Source organism: Rhinatrema bivittatum, chromosome 5 (genome assembly GCF_901001135.1).
Source record: "Rhinatrema bivittatum chromosome 5, aRhiBiv1.1, whole genome shotgun sequence".
Lineage (NCBI taxonomy): Eukaryota > Metazoa > Chordata > Amphibia > Gymnophiona > Rhinatrematidae > Rhinatrema > Rhinatrema bivittatum.
The window spans coordinates 348,244,905-348,264,083 of NC_042619.1; the positions used below are offsets into that span (position 1 = coordinate 348,244,905).

Here is a 19,179-nt window from a genome sequence, read left to right on the forward strand (position 1 = left end):
TTAAAAGCATTTATTTCCTGCTGATCTACAAAACTCAGTGGGTTACAACATAACATACATAAAATGAGTTTTCTGGTCCTGTGTGCAGTGATGCAGTATAACGTTGAACATATCCCTATACCTTAGTATATCCATTTTTAATTAGCATGTATAAATAATAACTTGGAACAGAAGCTCGCTGGGGAATGAACTGTGACACATGCAGCATTTTGTATTTACTCTGACATTGAACTGTACATATGTATTAAACGGTTGATGTAAGTGAATAAGTGTTCACCTGAATCATTTTTGTTCATCATTAGAGCCTGCCTGGATACAAGCGAATCTGGAAATCTTGACTGTTGTACTGTGCTAAGGAGCTATAAAGAGATGCAGGAGTATGGATCTCTTGGCACGACTGAGATGTTGAATTATTCTGTTAACATTTACAATGAAGGAAATCTGCTTTCTCTTGTGACGAGCGGAGGTAAGATTAGAATCATCTTAAAGATAAATATATAGTGCGTAATAATAGGACAAAAATTAAATGGTTTCACAAACATTTTGCTAGTATGCACCAGTGATGGGCCAATTTTTTTCTTTAGTCCAGACCCAAATTAAAATGAACTTTGTTTGCTGTAGACCTGTGATAATTTGTGACTTTAAATATTTTATAAAATGTAAAATAAATTAGAATTTACATTAAAACAGTGCATGTGGCAAAAAGTATTATAATGGTTTTATAGCTAAAAATGAGGGTAATGCGCCAAGAGATTAGATCTTTTGGTGCTTACTTTTTACTTCGCTATTCATGTAAATGTTTGGTTACCTTTAATTCTGCTTATTATGTTTTCCTTCGTCCTGAGCAGTTAAGGATATTTCTTAGTGAAAAAAAAAATTACTGCTTCCACACCAGAGACATCTACAATAGAATGCATTAGACCACGATTAGTTCCAGTTTCTTCGATTTTTATTTCCTTATTTTCTCCCCATTATTTCAGTTCCCATCTCCTCTCCCATATTTTCTTCTGTACTTTGTGAGGATAATTTGCTTCTCTATATTTCTTGGTATGTATTTGTTCTGATAACTTTGTTCCAGAAATAAAAAGGTTTCTTGGATGTTAATTTGGAGATTTAATAAAAGAAAGTTAAAAAAAAAATTGTGGGGTAATTATCTCATGATTGTGCACCACTTTCAATGGCTTTATCACTATTAATAAAATAGAGACCCAAAGATTCCTCATTCTGTTATTTTTGCTTGATGACTCCCACTGTATCTATTTTCCTTTTCTTTTCTAGCAGTTAACATACAGTACCTTTTCTCCTTGATTGCAAGACCTCTGCCCACCATATCCATGTGCCTTTTGGTTCATACTTACTGCATTCCATTCCATCAGTTAGTTGCCAGTTTAGATTTAACCTCTGTTATCATGGTACACTAGAGATCAAATCTGATTGACTGAGACTTTTCATTTTCAGTTTTAATTAATGTTAAGCAGAGAATAACCATGCAGTTTGCTCCTGAGACTCAGCCCATGCCCAGCTGAGCTAATAAAATTGAGTATTGTTGCTATAAATAATACTTAATTGAGAGTATCATACATGAAAACAGTGGAATTATCTTTATCAAGATTAACCTATGTGTGAGGAATAAGACTTGCGGTCCTCCAGTGCTTACCCACTCCAAAGATCTGCAGCCTTGATGTCTAACTCTTCCTCTCCACACAGCTGCCTACCTCATCCGATGATGAAGAAAGGCATTGGGGACAGTCAAGATTTCCTGCTATTATAACTCTGAAGATTCAGATGGAACTATCTAACCTGTTGCTCTTTTTTGCAACACAGAAGGCCCTTTGTGCACACCAGCTTGTGAATGAATGAGAAAGGGGCTGGGGCTTAGATCAGGACCTGCCAATGCTTTCGACAAAAGTTAACTACACCTGATCTTTTCAATTACTGCAAATCGCGTGAATCAGTATGATTGCAGTAAGGTATTTTCATATTAATAACCTGCATTGGCATGCTACACAGCTCATTAAAATGTTTGTTAGCGCGTTACGATTAATATGTATTAAAGCATTTCTTCATCGACAAGTAGGCTCGGTCATCTTAGAAATGCCTAGAAGGCTCTATCTAGGCATATGCTGCTCTCTTTAAAAGTTTTTAAGATTTCAGTTTTCTGAAGATTATTCTTTTCATATGTGCTTTAGGCTTCCTTGGATGCCCCAGTAATTAATTCCAGAGGCAGGATTTTACTGCATATCCTAAGTTTTGTTTATTCTTTACAACTGCAGTATTGCTGTTTCTGTGGTAAGACTTCTTCGCCCACCATGTTGTTTTTTTCACAAGGACAAGCAGGTTGGCAGTTACATGGGTTGACATCATCTGAGGGAGCCCAACATGGAAAAATTGTCAAGGTTTGTAGAACTTTGACTGTGCCTCACTGAACATGCCCACACATAAGAACATAAGAAAATGCCATACTGGGTCAGACCAAGGATCCATCAAGCCCAGCATCCTGTTTCCAACAGTGGCCAATCCAGGCCATAAGAACCTGGCAAGTACCCAAAAACTAAGTCTATTCCATGTAACCACTGCTAATGGCAGTGGCTATTCTCTAAGTGAACTTAATAGCAGGTAATGGACTTCTCCTCCAAGAACTTATCCAATCCTTTTTTAAACACAGCTATACTAACTGCATGAACCACATTCTCTGGCAACAAATTCCAGAGTTTAATTGTGCGTTGAGTAAAAAAGAACTTTCTCCGATTAGTTTTAAATGTGCCCCATGCTAACTTCATGGAGTGTCCCCTAGTCTTTCTACTATCCGAAAGAGTAAATAACCGATTCACATCTACCCGTTCTAGACCTCTCATGATTTTAAACACCTCTATCATATCCCCCCTCAGTCGTCTCTTCTCCAAGCTGAAAAGTCCTAACCTCTTTAGTCTTTCCTCATAGGGGAGTTGTTCCATTCCCCTTATCATTTTGGTAGCCCTTCTCTGTACCTTCTCCATCGCAATTATATCTTTTTTGAGATGCGGCGACCAGAATTGTACACAGTATTCAAGGTGCGGTCTCACCATGGAGCGATACAGAGGCATTATGACATTTTCCGTTTTATTCATCATTCCTTTTCTAATAATTCCCAACATTCTGTTTGCTTTTTTGACTGCCGCAGCACACTGAACCGACGATTTCAATGTGTTATCCACTATGACACCTAGATCTCTTTCTTGGGTTGTAGCACCTAATATGGAACCCAACATCGTGTAATTATAGCATGGGTTATTTTTCCCTATATGCATCATCTTGCACTTATCCACATTAAATTTCATCTGCCATTTGGATGCCCAATTTTCCAGACTCACAAGCTCTTCCTGGAATTTATCACAATCTGCTTGTGATTTAACTACTCTGAACAATTTTGTGTCATCTGCAAATTTGATTATCTCACTCGTCGTATTTCTTTCCAGATCATTTATAAATATATTGAACAGTAAGGGTCCCAATACAGATCCCTGAGGCACTCCACTGTCCACTCCCTTCCACTGAGAAAATTGCCCATTTAATCCTACTCTCTGTTTCCTGTCTTTTAGCCAGTTTGCAATCCACGAAAGGACCTCGCCACCTATCCCATGACTTTTTACTTTTCCTAGAAGCCTCTCATGAGGAAATTTGTCAAACGCCTTCTGAAAATCCAAGTATACTATATCTACCGGTTCACCTTTATCCACATGTTTATTAACTCCTTCAAAAAAGTGAAGCAGATTTGTGAGGCAAGACTTGCCCTGGGTAAAGCCATGCTGACTTTGTTCCATTAAACCATGTCTTTCTATATGTTCTGTGATTTTGATGTTTAGAACACTTTCCACTATTTTTCCTGGCACTGAAGTCAGGCTAACCGGTCTGTAGTTTCCCGGATCGCCCCTGGAGCCCTTTTTAAATATTGGGGTTACATTTGCTATCCTCCAGTCTTCAGGTACAATGGATGATTTTAATGATAAGTTACAAATTTTTACTAATAGGTCTGAAATTTCATTTTTTAGTTCCTTCAGAACTCTGGGGTGTATACCATCCGGTCCAGGTGATTTACTACTCTTCAGTTTGTCAATCAGGCCTACCACATCTTCTAGGTTCACCGTGATTTGATTCAGTCCATCTGAATCATTACCCATGAAAACCTTCTCCATTACGGGTACCTCCCCAACATCCTCTTCAGTAAACACCGAAGCAAAGAAATCATTTAATCTTTCCGCGATGGCCTTATCTTCTCTAAGTGCCCCTTTAACCCCTCGATCATCTAACATGCTCTTCGGCTAAGTGTCCACTTGGGGTCCCTTCACTCTTTCTTTTTCCATGGGGCCCTTGAGTCAGTTTGGGTGCCTTGCTCTGGTTTTCTGGACCTTTTTGGTTTTATCAGATTCATAGGATTATTCGTCCTGGAGCCCCACAGTTTTTTTTGGTAAGGTTTTTCAGTCACTTTTTCCAAGTTTTTGTTGTTTCTTTACTTGTTTGGCAGTGGTGAGCCTTTGAGTCACTACTACCATTCAGTTTGACTTTTGCTTCCTTTTTATTTTGGTCATCATGTCTAGCAGATTCCAGTGATGCCCTCAGTGCACAACATAAAATGCCATACTCAGACCAAGGGTCTATCAAGCCCAGCATCCTGTTTCCAACAGTGGCCAATCCAGGCCATAAGAACCTGGCAAGTACCCAAAAACTAAGTCTATTCGATGTTACCATTGGTAATGGCAGTGGCTATTCTCCAAGTGAACTTAATAGCAGGTAATGGACTTCTCCTTCAAGAACTTATCCAATCCTTTTTTAAACACAGCTATACTAACTGCATTAACCACATCCTCTGGCAACAAATTCCAGAGCTTTATTGTGCGTTGAGTAAAAAAGAACTTTCTCCAATTAGTTTTAAATGTGCCCCATGCTAACTTCATGGATTGCCCCCTAGTCTTTCTATTATCCGAAAGAGTAAATAACCGATTCACATCTACCCGTTCTAGACCTCTCTTGATTTTAAACATCTCTATCATATCCCCCCCCCCCTTAGCCGTCTCTTCTCCAAGCTGAAAAGTCCTAACCTCTTTAGTCTTTCCTCATAGGGGAGCTGTTCCATTCCCCTTATCATTTTGGTAGCCCTTCTCTGTACCTTCTCCATCGCAATTATATCTTTTTTGAGATGCGGCGACCAGAATTGTACCCAGTATTCAAGGTGCGGTCTCACCACGGAGCGATACAGAGACATTATGATATTTTCCGTTTTATTCACCATTACCTTTCTAATAATTTCCAACGACTATCTCTTATTGCAGAACCCCATGATAGATGTATCCTGTGCCTGAGGGCATCGCATTTTATCCAGGGGTATTGCAAATGTGTGACCATGACCCTAAAAGGGGACACACTCATAGAAAAGCATTTCAGGTACCAGAAGATCTATCCATTGAGGTTGAAGAACCGTGGAGCTGCATTGGAGGAAGGATCAGCATCTGCATCCAGAGGATCATTGGTTCCCTCAGTGCCACAGGCCGATAGATAACCCAGAGACTGGCCTTCATCTGACTGTTCCTGAATGAAGAAGATATCAGATTCTGTCTGACACAGCATCGAGAAAATCTTGTGCCAAAGATTGAGGGAAGCTGAAGAAACATTGGCATTGATTTCTATTAGTGCTTGATTCTGGGAGTGAGGAAGATCTGGCGCGTGCCAAGAAGCCCCCTAAATTGTCCCATGGCAAAGAGGCCAAAGACTTGTGGTAGCTTCACTAGTTGAAGTGTCTACCATCGATCCACCTGTCCTGAGAAGAACATGGTCACCCCCCTTGCCTCTCAGTCAGTGTTGGCATTGGCTGTCATTGAGGAGGAACTGGATATAAAGATATAATTGCGATGGAGAAGGTACAGAGAAGGGCTACCAAAATGATAAGGGGAATGGAACAGCTCCCCTATGAGGAAAGACTAAAGAGGTTAGGACTTTTCAGCTTGGAGAAGAGACGGCTGAGGGGGGATATGATAGAGGTGTTTAAAATCATGAGAGGTCTAGAACAGGTAGATGTGAATCGGTTTTTACTCTTTCGAATAGTAGAAAGACTAGGGGGCACTCCATGAAGTTAGCATGTGGCACATTTAAAACTAATCAGAGAAAGTTCTTTTTTACTTAACGCACAATTAAACTCGAATTTGTTGCCAGAGGATGTGGTTAGTGCAGTTAGTATAGCTGTGTTTAAAAAAGGATTAGATACGTTCTTGGAGGAGAAGTCCATTACCTGCTATTAATTAAGTTGACTTAGAAAATAGCCACTGCTATTATTTATTTATTTATTTGTTGAGTTTTATATACCGTCGTTCGGTAGAGCCATCATAATGGTTTACAAAATATACATTTTCTTAACAGTTGTGCAAAAAGTATAACAAGGTGGATATTAAACAGAAGTTAAACATTTCAAGTCCAGAAAGTATTAGTAAGTGGGACGAGGAGGGTATGTAGGTTCTGGTTGGAGAGAAATAATTCAGAGGATTTTGGATGAAAGTTCAGTTGTGAGTTGGGATGATCAGACGTAAGAAGGTCAGTGTAGCATTTGCGAAACATTAATATTTTTAGGTCTCTTTTGAATGTTTTTAGGTTGTGCTGGGTTCTCAGATCTTTAGGTAGGGAGTTCAAAAGTTTAAGGGAGGCAACGGAAAAGGCTCTCTCTCTTGTTGCCAGATGTGCATCTCTGATGAAGAGATGTTTAAGTATCCTGAGTTGTTAGAGCGTAGGTTTCTTGGAGGATTATGTTTGATATTTAGACCTTGATGATCATTGTTTAGAATTTTGTGAATGATTGTCATTGATTTGTATGCAATACGTGCTTTAATTGGGAACCAAAGAAGTGATGTCAATATGGGCGTTTGGGTTCATTTCTTTTTGTTCCTGTTAGGACTAGCAATGATACTAGGAATTGGTAACATGGAATAGACCTAGTTTTTTGGTACTTGCCAGGTTCTTATGGCCTGGATTGGCCACTGTTGGAAACAGGATGCTGGGCTTGATGGACCCTTGGTCTGACCCAGTATGACATGTTCTCATATTTTTAGAATTTGGAGAAGGTGCTGCAGGGCCTTGCTACCATGGCATTGAGGGCACTGAGGCAGGCCCAGATAGTCCTCAAGCCTCTGCTTGATTCCTTATGGGTACTTGGTGGCAAGGCACCAGCACCAATGCTAATGACCTCTGCCTCAATGTTGATCTTCGGCTTCTTGGGGAGAAAGCTTCCCTGGGCCATCAAAGCTCCTCTGGATCCATATCAAAACACCCAAGAGTACCGGTCCTGGAGATCTTGGCTGGGGGGGTTGAACACCGGTGGAGTCCTCACCACCGGTAGACTAGGGTGAGTCAGACTTTGAATACTCGGGGGTGTGGCAATGAACTCCATAAATGCCTCTGAAGAGGAAATGGTGATGGGGATCCCCTCTGACTCTTCCTCCACCAGAGAGAGAATTCCTCTTAAGGTCCTCTCCTTCACAGGCTTTTCCAGGAAAATGATTGAGGCCGTTTCATGTAATTTACAGATGGAGGATAAAACCTGAAGTAAAATGCTAGACATCTTTCAGTTTGTGGAGCCCTATGAAGTTTTTCAGGAGATGCGGATGTGGGAGAACCCCATAAATAAGAAGGGAGACATGATCTATTTCATCAAACAGGCTTCCAGATTCGAAAAAGGGCAGTTGCCAGACCAATCTGTGGTAGTTGAATCTGCTGTCAAGAAGTGTAAGAGATGCTGAACTCATTCCTTGGTGCCCTTCGGGGAAGGACTTGAGAACCATTGATACGTTTGTGGGAGAGATTTTCATGGGGCTCTACTCAATACCCACATAGCTTCCTACTAGCTCTTCATTTGCAGTATATGCGAGACTTGCTGAAGTAAATGGAAGGATGGCCAAGTAGCTTCCTCAAAAGCAGAAAGATACCCTCCAGTAATTAGTGAAAAGGGTTAGAGTGTAGAAAATACATGGTCTATTCTACTTTTGATGTTTTTGAGATGGCATTGAGGATCTGTGCTGTAGCAATTGAAGCCCGCAGAATCATTTGACTGTGTGCCTCGCATCTCTGCCCAGAAGTGCATGAAAGACTGGAATCTCTTTAGAGACTGAGTGAACGTTGCGGTCACGCAGTTCAGAGATCACTCTGCAACACTCCAGCTGCTTCTGCTGACACTCAAGACCCAGCTGCTGCCTCCAGGAGATATCCGAGCACAGGGCAGAGGGGGACGCTTTTTCCAGCCGAGAAAGTGATGTCCTTTGCTTCCTCAGTCCTATATACAACACGTCCCTCGTGCCTGCCCGAGGCAGGAGATTTGCCTAAGCTGCCAGACAGCAACCCATGCAATACTTCGTTTGTTTTTTTTTTTGTTAACTTTTTATTTAAACAAAAGTCTGATTACAAGCAAAGTTTCGTTATCATACACAAGACTCCAGCAATTGTAAACAAAATACAAAACTGAAATATTGCCCCCCCCCCTTTTATTACATTGAATGACAGAATTTCCAGTAAGGATCCCAAATCTTGTTGTATAACATAAACGTTAACTTTTCAATTAAGGCAACTGAATGGACCTGGGTTCCAAAGTTGGCACCGATTTCCATTTCAGAGCAGTAGATAAACGAACCGTATACCACAGCGGTTGTATCAACAATTTCTGAAACTTGCCAAGTTGTTGGCCACCCGATAGCCCCAAAAGACACAATCCAGGAGACAAAACCACCGAACATCCCACTATTTGTTCAGTTATACTTCCCACTCTCTGCCAAAAGGCAGAAGATATATTAGGGCATCTCCACCAAACATGCATATATGAACCATTTTGCCCGCAATCACGCCAACACAAAGGTAAGGCTGTGGCAGCAAACTTACAGAAGAGCAATAGGTATCTACAACTTCTCATTATTATTCTAATCAACAAGTCAGCCCTTTTGGCACATAATGACAGCTTATGTGCTTTATGCCAAATAAGCCTCCATGTCTTATATTCGAGCTGGAGCCCCCAGATCCTCTGCTCAAACTTCAGAATGGGGGTATGAGTCAAATAGATTTGTATAATTTGTATAATTGTATAATTGCCGTATACAGTACAGAGCACCTTTTCCTCCTAGCAAATCCCCCAGTCCTTCCCTACTGGTGAAGGACTAGACCACTGCCAGCTCTGTTTTCTACTCAGCGTCTCAAGCAAGTGAGAAAATGGAAGGGGCTGATGTGGTAAGCTTTTTTTCAAACCTGACTGCTGGCCTCTGTCAAGGCTGATTTTTAAAGGGAGCAGAGTAAAATTAGACCGTGCTCTTCTTGCTTTGGCACCGATGCCTAAGGCAAATGAAAGGCCTAGGGCATTTATAGTCCAAGTGTACAGCTTCACGGATAAATGCCAGCTCATGGAGGCAGGGTAGCAACAGAAAGAATTGCACTACCAGGGTGCGTGAATATTCCTGTTCAAGGTTTTTCTATGGAGGTTAAGCGTGAGCTGAAAAACCAGGGCCTGAAATACGCCATGCTCTATCCGGTGTGGCTGAGGGTGATACATGGTGGTAAACCAGTTATCTGCAAGTCTGTGCAAGCGGTGCAGACCTTCTTGCAGGAGTTGCATAAGGCAGAAGATAATGTTCCCAATGATGCTGTCTGTTTAAAGTTGCCTGATGACTGATATCCTTCATCAAATGCTATGCAATAGGGAATTTTTCCCCTTCTTGCACTCTTTCTCTTTGTGCTCTCACGGGGGAGGGAGTTTACACTCTGTTCCTCCACTTCAGTTCTCATTCTTTTTATGATGGATGTTTGGCCATTATTTCTGTTTTCTTTTACATATTTTAGTTCAGTGGGGTAGTTGGGTGGGGTGCAGAAGGGACATAAGGATGTGATGGTGTATGCTTCTGGGGTGGTTTGGGAAGGGGGTGGGGGGACTGGTGGGAGAGAGATATGGTTTCTTTTTTTCTTGCTTATAATATCTCAGAGATTTGCAATCTTGAGTCATGGATGGCGGATATTGACGACTCATCTTGAAAGTGCAGAGTTGACTACTCAACTTGTACGTTCCATATTAGAGAGTTGAAGATGCCTGGGGGAGACTCTGTAAAATGAACTGTGCTTTCACTGTGGCTTGGGTTTCTTCTACTGGACAGAATGAAGGATTGTTGGACTTTTGATGTGTTGCTCAGCAGGGTTCAGGGATGGGTGGGTTGGAGGCAGAAGGGCGAGAGTTTGGTTGATCTGCAGAGAAGAGGGCTGGTCTCGAGGTGTCCCTCACTTGTCCTGGTTCTTATTTGTTGGGATGGAGATTGGTCTAGAGTTTTACAGGTTGGGTCGGCCTAGGAGTGTCCCAGTTTGGGTGCCTGGATGTGGTGTTTCTAGGGGTTGGGTTAGGGGGCAGGGTTGTCTGTTGGGGGGGGGTGTAACAGCTTATTTAGGGGTTTGGGTATTAAAACAGACATTGGCTCTCTCTTACTATTGCTTGGGGGTGGTATTTTACCTTTGATCAGTGATTTATGGCTAGTTTTCCCCTTAATATATAGTCTCCTTAAATGTTCAGGGAATTGGGTCACCAATCAAAAGAAGGCAAATTTTAGATTATTTGAAGAAAAAGGGGGCCCATGTAGCGCTCCTTCAGGAAACACACCTGACTATTTTGGAGCAATCTAAATTAGTTAGGGACTGGGTGGGGCGTATAGAATTTGCCTCATTTAATTCCAAAAGTAGAGGTATCTGTATCCTTATACACAAATCTGTACCACTGGGTATGCATAAGGTTCAATCAGATAGGGAAGGCAGGTGTATTTTATTGGAATATTCTTTGCAAAAGGGAACATTTTGTGTTGGCTTATGTTTATGGGCCGAACTTAAGGCAGCAGGAGTTTTATGCCAATTTAGGTAGGGTGGTTGAGGCCTTTTCGATTTACCCTGCTGTAATCGGTGGAGACTGGAATGTCTGCCTAGATCCCAGGGTGGACAGATGGGTGGATTGGCAGACAAGTTGAAAGGTATGATGTGCTTGGGATTTCAGGACATTTGGAGGGTGCAAAACCCGTCTGACAAAGATTTTACTTATTCTCCTCGGTTTCAGTCACATAGTCGGATAGATTTTTTCCTCTGGTCTCGAACGTTTGTAGGTAAGGTGGACCTTGCAGATATTTTGCCTCGAGTCCTCTCAGATCACAATCCAATTTGGCTGTCGATTCAACTGGCTTTGAAGTCTTCGCAGGGCAAAAGCTGGAGGCTGAATACCTCCATGTTGCATCATAAACCTTTTTGTAATATGATCTGACAGGCTGTAGCAGAGTGTTTTTTTAAAATCCATAACTTAGATGAGTATTCTCCAATATTGTTATGGGAAACTCTGAAAACGGTATTACGGGGTCATATTAGTTTTACTTTGCATCACAAGAAAGAAAGACTGGCGGGAACAATCTCTTGAGCGGAAAATAGGTCAGAGCACACAAGCGTACAGACTCATATCGACTTTATTGAACTCTAGAAAATGTAGGGCAGATCTTAGGGAGCTACAGTTGGAAGATGTAGAATGAGCTATGCGTTATTCCAGACAGCGTTACTATGAACACGGAAATAAGGCAGGTATCGTTCTGGCGCCTTTGTTAATATGGAGGAATCAGTGAACCTTGATAACAAAGATCAAGTGAGTGGATGGTATGCTGGTTTCTACAGATGAGAGCATTAATGCACAGTTTAACATTTATTTATTTATTTAAGGCTTTTATATACCGACATTCTTGATACAAATCAAATCAACTCGGTTTACATCGAACTAAGCGGTTAACCGTCTCAGTAGTAATGTAGTTGATGATCTTACCCAGATGTAGCGAAGGTCCGGTAGTGTTCTGCAGTGTGGGATAGGCCATGAACCTGAAGGGTGGAGCGAGGAGAGCTTGGAGTGTAGTAGTACTCACTGGGTAGCAGCGATGATAGCTTCCTTCGGCAGTCCGAGGTGCAGATTAGGCCCTCGAGGAGCGAATACCTAGGAGCACCAAGGGCACCTGGAATAAAGCAGACAAGACCCCCCAAGGGGTGGGTGTCCTGATGGCTAAGCTGAATAACCTCAGAGGGCAAGTAGAAGCGAGGGGCCCCTGAGGAGCGGGTACCCAGAGCTTCAGTAGGTAGCGAAATACCCCGGAGGGTAGTGAGGAATCCAAGCTAACAGCTTAGAAGCGGTCAAAGTAGCAAAACTGAAGTCCTTGCTAACTCGTTGTATTGGAGCGTAGCGGAGGTTAAAATACCTGGAGGTACTGATGTCATGCGATGGGGCTACCCTCGAGGTTCCCCCCATGACGTGTTTAAGAACGTGGGCAGCGTGCGCATGCTCTAGGAGGCCTCAGGAAGAAGCATGATGGACGGGGACGCCCATGCTGGCTCGGAGATGCTGAGGGGTTCGGCAAACAGCAGCAGAGGCAGCCATCCTTCCGAAGGAGAAGGAGAAAAGTTAGAGAGGTGAGGCAGAGCGATCGTAGCTGTCTGCGACCGATGGATGCAACAGTTTGAAAAAACATAAGGTATCAATCGCTTGTTTGCAGGAAACCCACTTGTCCGAATTAGAAAACTCAAAATTGAAAAGAGATTGGGTAAATCTATGCTACTTTCTCAGCAAAAAAGAAGGCGGCTGGTGTGGCTGTTCTTATCAGTAAATCTGTGAATTGGCTAAAGGGAATTGGAATCCAATACCCAGGAGGTAGATTTATAATTTTAATTGGGAAGATGAATTGCAAGGAAGTGCTCCTAACAAATATAACAATTTCTTTCTCAGTTTAGTACATATTTTAATAACTCATACAAAAGGCGCTTTGTCCCTACTGGAGACTTTAATTGTGTACATGATCCCATCCTTGATAACCTATCTCGCCACATTACATTGCGAATTTAATGGCAAAGGGATACCATTCTTTTGCAAAAGATTACACCATTTGGACATTTGGAGAACTCTGAACCCTGAGGTTACTCACGTCTCTAGGGCTCATTCCTCTGTCTCGAATTGACTATATTTTAGTCTCTAAAGATATGTTTTCAAAAATCAGTAAAGCAGAAATTGGCCCGCCTGGTATATCTGATCATTCTTTGATATGGATAGATATCCAATTTTTTGATATCTGGAAAGGGGAGAAGATTTGGAAATTTCCCAGTTATTTGAAAGGAGATATTGATTTCCAAGCTTTTCTTCAACAAAAGTGGACAGATTTTGAAAAAAAAAATCAACCAAATGCATAGGGATAACCCTACACTCTCTTCTGGGAAACTAGTAAGGCTGTTTTAAGAGAGGAAATAATCTTTTACCTGATTGGGAAGAACATACACATTAATAAAACTATTTTGCAATTTTAAGAGAAACTATAGCTGGCAAAGACAAAATTTGTTACTTGTCCCAGGAAAACAAAGCAGAATACTTTACATCTCTAGAAAGTTTAACTTTCTAGAACTAAAAAAAAAAAATGCTACAGCGCTCATAATTTCTTTAGGTTTGGGAACAAAGCAGGGAAGTTTTTAGTTAATGCGGTCAAGGTTTGATGAGGAAAAACTTTCATTGAACATATGAGGACTGACCAAGGCTCTATAGTCAATAAAGGAACAGATATTTGCAAGGTTCTGAAAAATGTCTATAAATCCTTATATTCAGAAAACAGAAAAGACGGGTTGAAGGAGGAAAATCTGTTTTTCAAGGATATGATCTTACCCTAAGTCACAGAACAACTACTAGGATTTCTAAACAGGCCAATCCAAGCTTACAAAATTTTGAATGTGATAAGTTCTAGTAAATTTTGTAAAGCACCTGGACCTGATGGTTTTTCTTATGACTATTATAAGATATTGAAATCACAAGTGGTTGGGCCAATAAACAAATTCTTCATACAATCTCTCCAACAAGAATCTTTTCTTATAGGCTTTAATAGAGCTTACATCATGATTCTAGCTTGTCCAGGGAAAGATTTGCTTTTACCATCCTCATATAGACCGATTTCCTTATTTAACTGTGACCTTAAAATAATTGCCAAAATCTTAGTGGATAGATTGGGACAGATAATGCCAGGGTTACTCTCCAAAATTCTTGTGGGATTCGTGAAGGGAAGAACAGCTTACATACACATAGTCAGGTTACTTACAGCTATAACCCAATGTAACAATCAGAATCTGTCAGTAATGGCTATAGGATTTGATTGGGTCTCTTGCCCATGCATATTCTCAGCTTTGCAAAGTTTTGGGATTAAAGGCGATATTGTTAAATACATATCATTACAAAGATCCGATTTCTAATATAATAGTGAATGGCCACAAATCGTTAGACTTTCCTATTGATATGGGGATAAGGCAAGGCTGTTTTCTCTCCCCCCCTGTTATCCATCTTATCTATTGAACCGTTGCTTCGGAAAATTGATGAAGATGAGTTATTCAGGGCTATAGTAGGGGGGTTCATTCTTTTAAGGTAGTGGCTTTTGCTGATGATGTTTTACTCTTTTTGACAAACCCCAGAGACTCCTTCCTAAGAATATTACATTATCGGACTTGGTTTGGGCAATTTGCAGGACTAAAAATTAATCAAGAAAAGTCTGAGGCCTTAGATGTCCAAGGTAACTTGATAGACAGTTGGAAAGGTAACTTTCCACGTAGATGGGTACAAGGAGTAATGAAATATTTGGGAATTCAGATACTTATGGATATTGGGAAAATACATGAAATTAATGTATAACCTATGTTGAAGGGTATATCCAAATCCCATTCTCATCGGCAGGTATTACCTTTGTTACTTATGGGTAGGATTCCGTTGCTAAAAATGATGGAAGCCCCAAAATGGCTCTACTTTATGCAAATGCTTCCCATCTGGTTAACCCAAAGGAATTTAAAGAAATCAATAAGCTTTTTAGGCTTTTCTTATGGAATGGGAAGGAGGAGATAATCCCACTCTCCATTCTCATGAAACCCATAGCTCAAGGTGGTTTGTAATCCCCAAACTTTCAGACTTACAATCTGGCATGTAGGCTGAGGCATGTATCTAATTGTATGTTCGGGACCTGACACTTTTCTCCTATGGAGGTTTTACAATGTTGTCTAGGCTCTATGTCTCTTAACTCCTTTGATGCCCGGTTTTATCCCTTAAGTTGGTTACCTCATGTAAGAAAGTGTGGTCACTACTCTGTAGATTAATGCATCAGTCAGGCAGTATATCCTCTCTTATTTCCATTTGTGGTAACCCATACTTCCCCCAGGTCTAAAAAAGCCCTATTTTTGAGCAATGGCATAAGAGGGGTCTCAAGCAAATTCAGCCTCTCTTTACTACCAATACAAATGTAATTTATAGCTTTCAAGAGCTTCAAGAATGTTATTCCTTACCTCATAAAGAATTCTTTGCATACTCCTAGCAAGGTAGGAGTATGCAAGACACCTTGTTGTAGAACACAGGTGGCAAACTCGAGGGCCACAAACAGGCCAGGTTTTCAGGATATCCACAATGAATATGCATGAGATAGATCTGCATGCTCTGCCTCCAATGTATGCAAAACTATCTCATGCATATTTATTGTGGTTATCCTGAAAACCTGGCCTGTTTGTGGCCCTCGGACTGGAGTTCGCCACCTCTGCTCTAGAATTTAAGCGGGGGATGCATATTACAAGAAATATTGTCACACGACAAGCTAGGGAAACCGTCCTGTACCAAATTTAACAAAGCCCCAAATATAAAGGCTCACAACAAGTGCACTGAAACCTTTTTCTAAATGGAGTCAGTGGCCTTGCTTTACCCTGTCAAGAGTAGAGTTTCAAGACTGTTTCAAACATATATGAAATCACTGAAAATGTTATTTTAAGGGATACACATTACAAATTTTTATTCCAAAGCTTTCTATCACGGGATCAAGCACATAAAGCTAAGATTTGTGACACAGCGATCTGTCTTAAATGTGAAGTTGAACTAGGGACCTTCACCCATTGTTTTTGGAGTTGCTCAGCGACTCAGAAATTTTGGGGAGAAGTACAAAATTATTGTGGGAATCTGCTTGCTTTAACTTTATCGAATGACTCTTCGCTATGGCTCTTTGTTGTTTATGGAACACTCCACCTGCAGTTAGAACTGAATAAAAGATTATTTCTAGACAAAGCTAGTTTAGTAGCAAAAAAACCCACCCAATTCTATCTGCTTGGATTGGGAGTGACAATCTGGAATGATCAAATTACTTACCTTCGAATACCGTCTTGTAAAATGCATGTCTAACAAAAAATACAAAAATATGTTGGCAATTTGGCAAGTAGCATTTCTATCCCCAATGGTGAGAAATTCAATTCTTGATCTTTAGCTATGGACTTCTACTGAGTATTAAGCAAACCAAGAGGAGGTGAAGGTGGGATTCTCTTCTATTATAGCTTACATATATGATTTGTGTAAATTTGTACCTCTCATATTACTGACAGTTGTGCAGTGAACCTAACGTTGAGTCCAATGTACTCAAGATTAGTTTCACCCTTTGAGACTACAACCTATTATATGTTATCTCCTTTTCTTTCATCTTATTTTCATTTTGTTCTATTTTAAATTAATTACATTTGCTAATCATAGATTTCATCTGTACTCAACCAGTGTTTTCAGATATTCCAATATATTGTTCTATCTGGAGAGGGAGGGGGAAGGAAAGTAACAGTATGTTTATTTTGCTGATTGTATTATTGTCAACAATGGTTTATGCTGTTTATTGTTTCATCTTACTCATTGTTTTAAAACCCAATAAATATGTTTGGAAAGAAAAAAGACAAAGTATATTTTTAAAGAATATCAACCAAAAAATTTCAAGGGCACATTAAAACATATTACTGTGCAACAATACACTATTGTAAATACACACACAGTTTCCCTGTTGACTAAAATAAAAAAATCTACCAGCACTTGCACTCTTTTCTTCTTAAGCATCACAAGTGCTGCAGCTTTGGTTTTGCTAGCTTTGGCATTCACAGTTCACATGAAGAAAGGTAGAAGGAAGACTTCAAGGACAGACATGAAAATAACATTCTTATCACCATGTGCAGGATTCTCTTCCCAAAGCTTACAGGAAAAAAAATACCAGGACTTCAGAAAATAGTTGGACACAAAAGTAGCCCATTCGTGCTTTACCCAAGATTTAAAATTATTATAATCTCTGGCAAAAATAGACAAAACAAACATGCAACCTGTCTCAAGCTTACCATTCACACTGGACATCCCAAAGCACTAACACTGATCTGAAAAACTTTATATTCTGCCTGTCTCAGACAGGAGAATCTTCCCAGGGACTTTAACCCTGAGGCTCATGTCACTGTTACTAAATTGAGATCTCTTTTCCAGCACCATGGAGGTAAACTGTTTACTAGACCGAGCACTGTTCAGGAAACTAATTGCCCTATGTGCCTAAGCTCACCTAATAAACGCTGCAATATTCCAGAGGTAAACTGTAACAACCCATGTCCTGGATATTGACTTGACTCTAGGGGAATTTACTCAATTCCCCAGGGAGTCTGCCCTGTGTATCTGGGATAAACCTAAAATGCTTCAAATCTAAAAGTCCAATTTGTCTCCCTGCTGTAGGCATGTTGCAAAATACCCAAATCAGTGGGTTTCTTTATTTATTTTATTTAACATTTTTTATATACCGAAATTCTAGCAACAATGTTGCTAATCATTTCGGTTTACATATAACATTGGAGTGACTTAACATGCGAGTCTTACATGGAACAGGAAAATGAACTTGGAGAAAATTGAATAAATACTAATAACAAATAACATTAAAAACAACAGTAGTAATAGACATGTTATATACAGGCGATTTAAAAGAATCAGTATGAATAAGATATCTGCAAAATAGACTAGATGGATTGGAAAATTAATTCTTTAGTTGTTGAGCTAAGAGGTATTATATGGCATAGACCTGGAGGAGGGATTTGTGGATATACTCAATCGTAGGCTTGAGAGAAAAGCCAAGTTTTTAAGTCTTTTTTTAAAAGTGAGGGGCATTGTTCAAGCCTAAGATCCGATGGTAGAGAGTTCCAGTGGATCGGACCTGCAGTGGAGAAGGCTCTTTTTGTTTGACGAAATCTTAAGTGGAGGGATTTTCAGAGAGCCTTTTTGCGCAGTTCTCAGTGGACGGGAGGAAGTATGTAGCTGGAATGGGATCCTGAGATCTAGGTATGAGGCTTTGTAAATGGATTTATGAATGGATGAAAGGGTTTTGTAGGTGATTCTGTGTTTTATAGGGAGCCAATGGAGATTTTTTAATATTGGTGTTATGTGGTCCCTTTTTTTTGCTTTAGTTAAGATCCTGGCAGTGGCATTTTGGAGCATTTGTAGCGGTATCAGGGAGTCCAAGTAAAAGGGAGTTGCAGTAATCAATTTTAGAAAATATGATTGCTTGCAGAACTGATCTGAAATCATGGGGGTGCAATAAAGGTCTGAGTCTTTTTAGAACCTGGAGTTTGAAGAAGCATTCTTTCACTGTGTTACTGATAAAACTTTTGAAATTCAGTAGGTTATCCATGGTAACTCCTAGGTTTCTAACCTGAGTAGAGAGAGTAGAAAGAGGAGGTGGTGCCGACGAGCGAGTGTTGGAGAGTTGGTAGTTGCCTTCTTGGGTGATTAGGAGGTATTCTGTTTTGTTGGTATTCAGTACTAGACATAGATCAGCAAGGAGATTGGATATGGAGAGGAAGCATGAATTCCAAAAGTGAAGTGTTTCTTGCAAGGATTTGGTGATAGGAATAAGTATTTGGACATCGTCCACATAAAGGTAGTAGGTTAGATTAAGCTTAGAAAGTAGGTTACAGAGTGGGAGCAGGTAAATGTTGAATAAGGTCGGGGATAAAGATGATCCTTGAGGGACGCCAAGGTTAGAACTGATCGGTTGAGATTCATAGTTGTTTATCTTAACTTTATAGAACCTGTCTTGTAGGAAGGATTTAAACCAGTTGAGTGCTGTGTTTTTGATACCAATCTCTGCTAGACGGTCTAAGAGGATCTTGTGGTTGACCGTGTCAAACGCCGCTGAGAGGTCAAGGAGGATCAGTAGGCAAGGGTGTTTTTTCTCTTGGTTTAAGAGAATATTGTCGGTTAGAGAAATGAGAAGGGATTCAGTGCTTCGGGATTTGCGGAATCCAAATTGTGTTGTGGCGAGAATGTTGTTATCGTCCAGAAATTCGCAGAGTTGATGG

At 40.5% G+C, this 19,179-nt stretch overlaps 1 protein-coding gene across 5 annotated transcripts in view; it reads left to right on the forward strand.

Moving 5' to 3' along the window:
- Nucleotides 1-19,179, forward strand: part of TPP2 (tripeptidyl peptidase 2) — a 315,654-nt gene that overhangs the window by 49,840 nt on the left and 246,635 nt on the right. For all 5 annotated transcript variants that reach the window (XR_003857142.1, XR_003857143.1, XM_029604520.1 and 2 more), the window contains exon 6: nt 303-466. Coding sequence is in view for 3 of the 5 variants with exons in the window: in XM_029604520.1 (XP_029460380.1) it covers nt 303-466 (164 nt within the window). In the remaining 2 variants the exon portion in view is untranslated. The remainder of the gene's footprint in view (nt 1-302; nt 467-19,179) is intronic.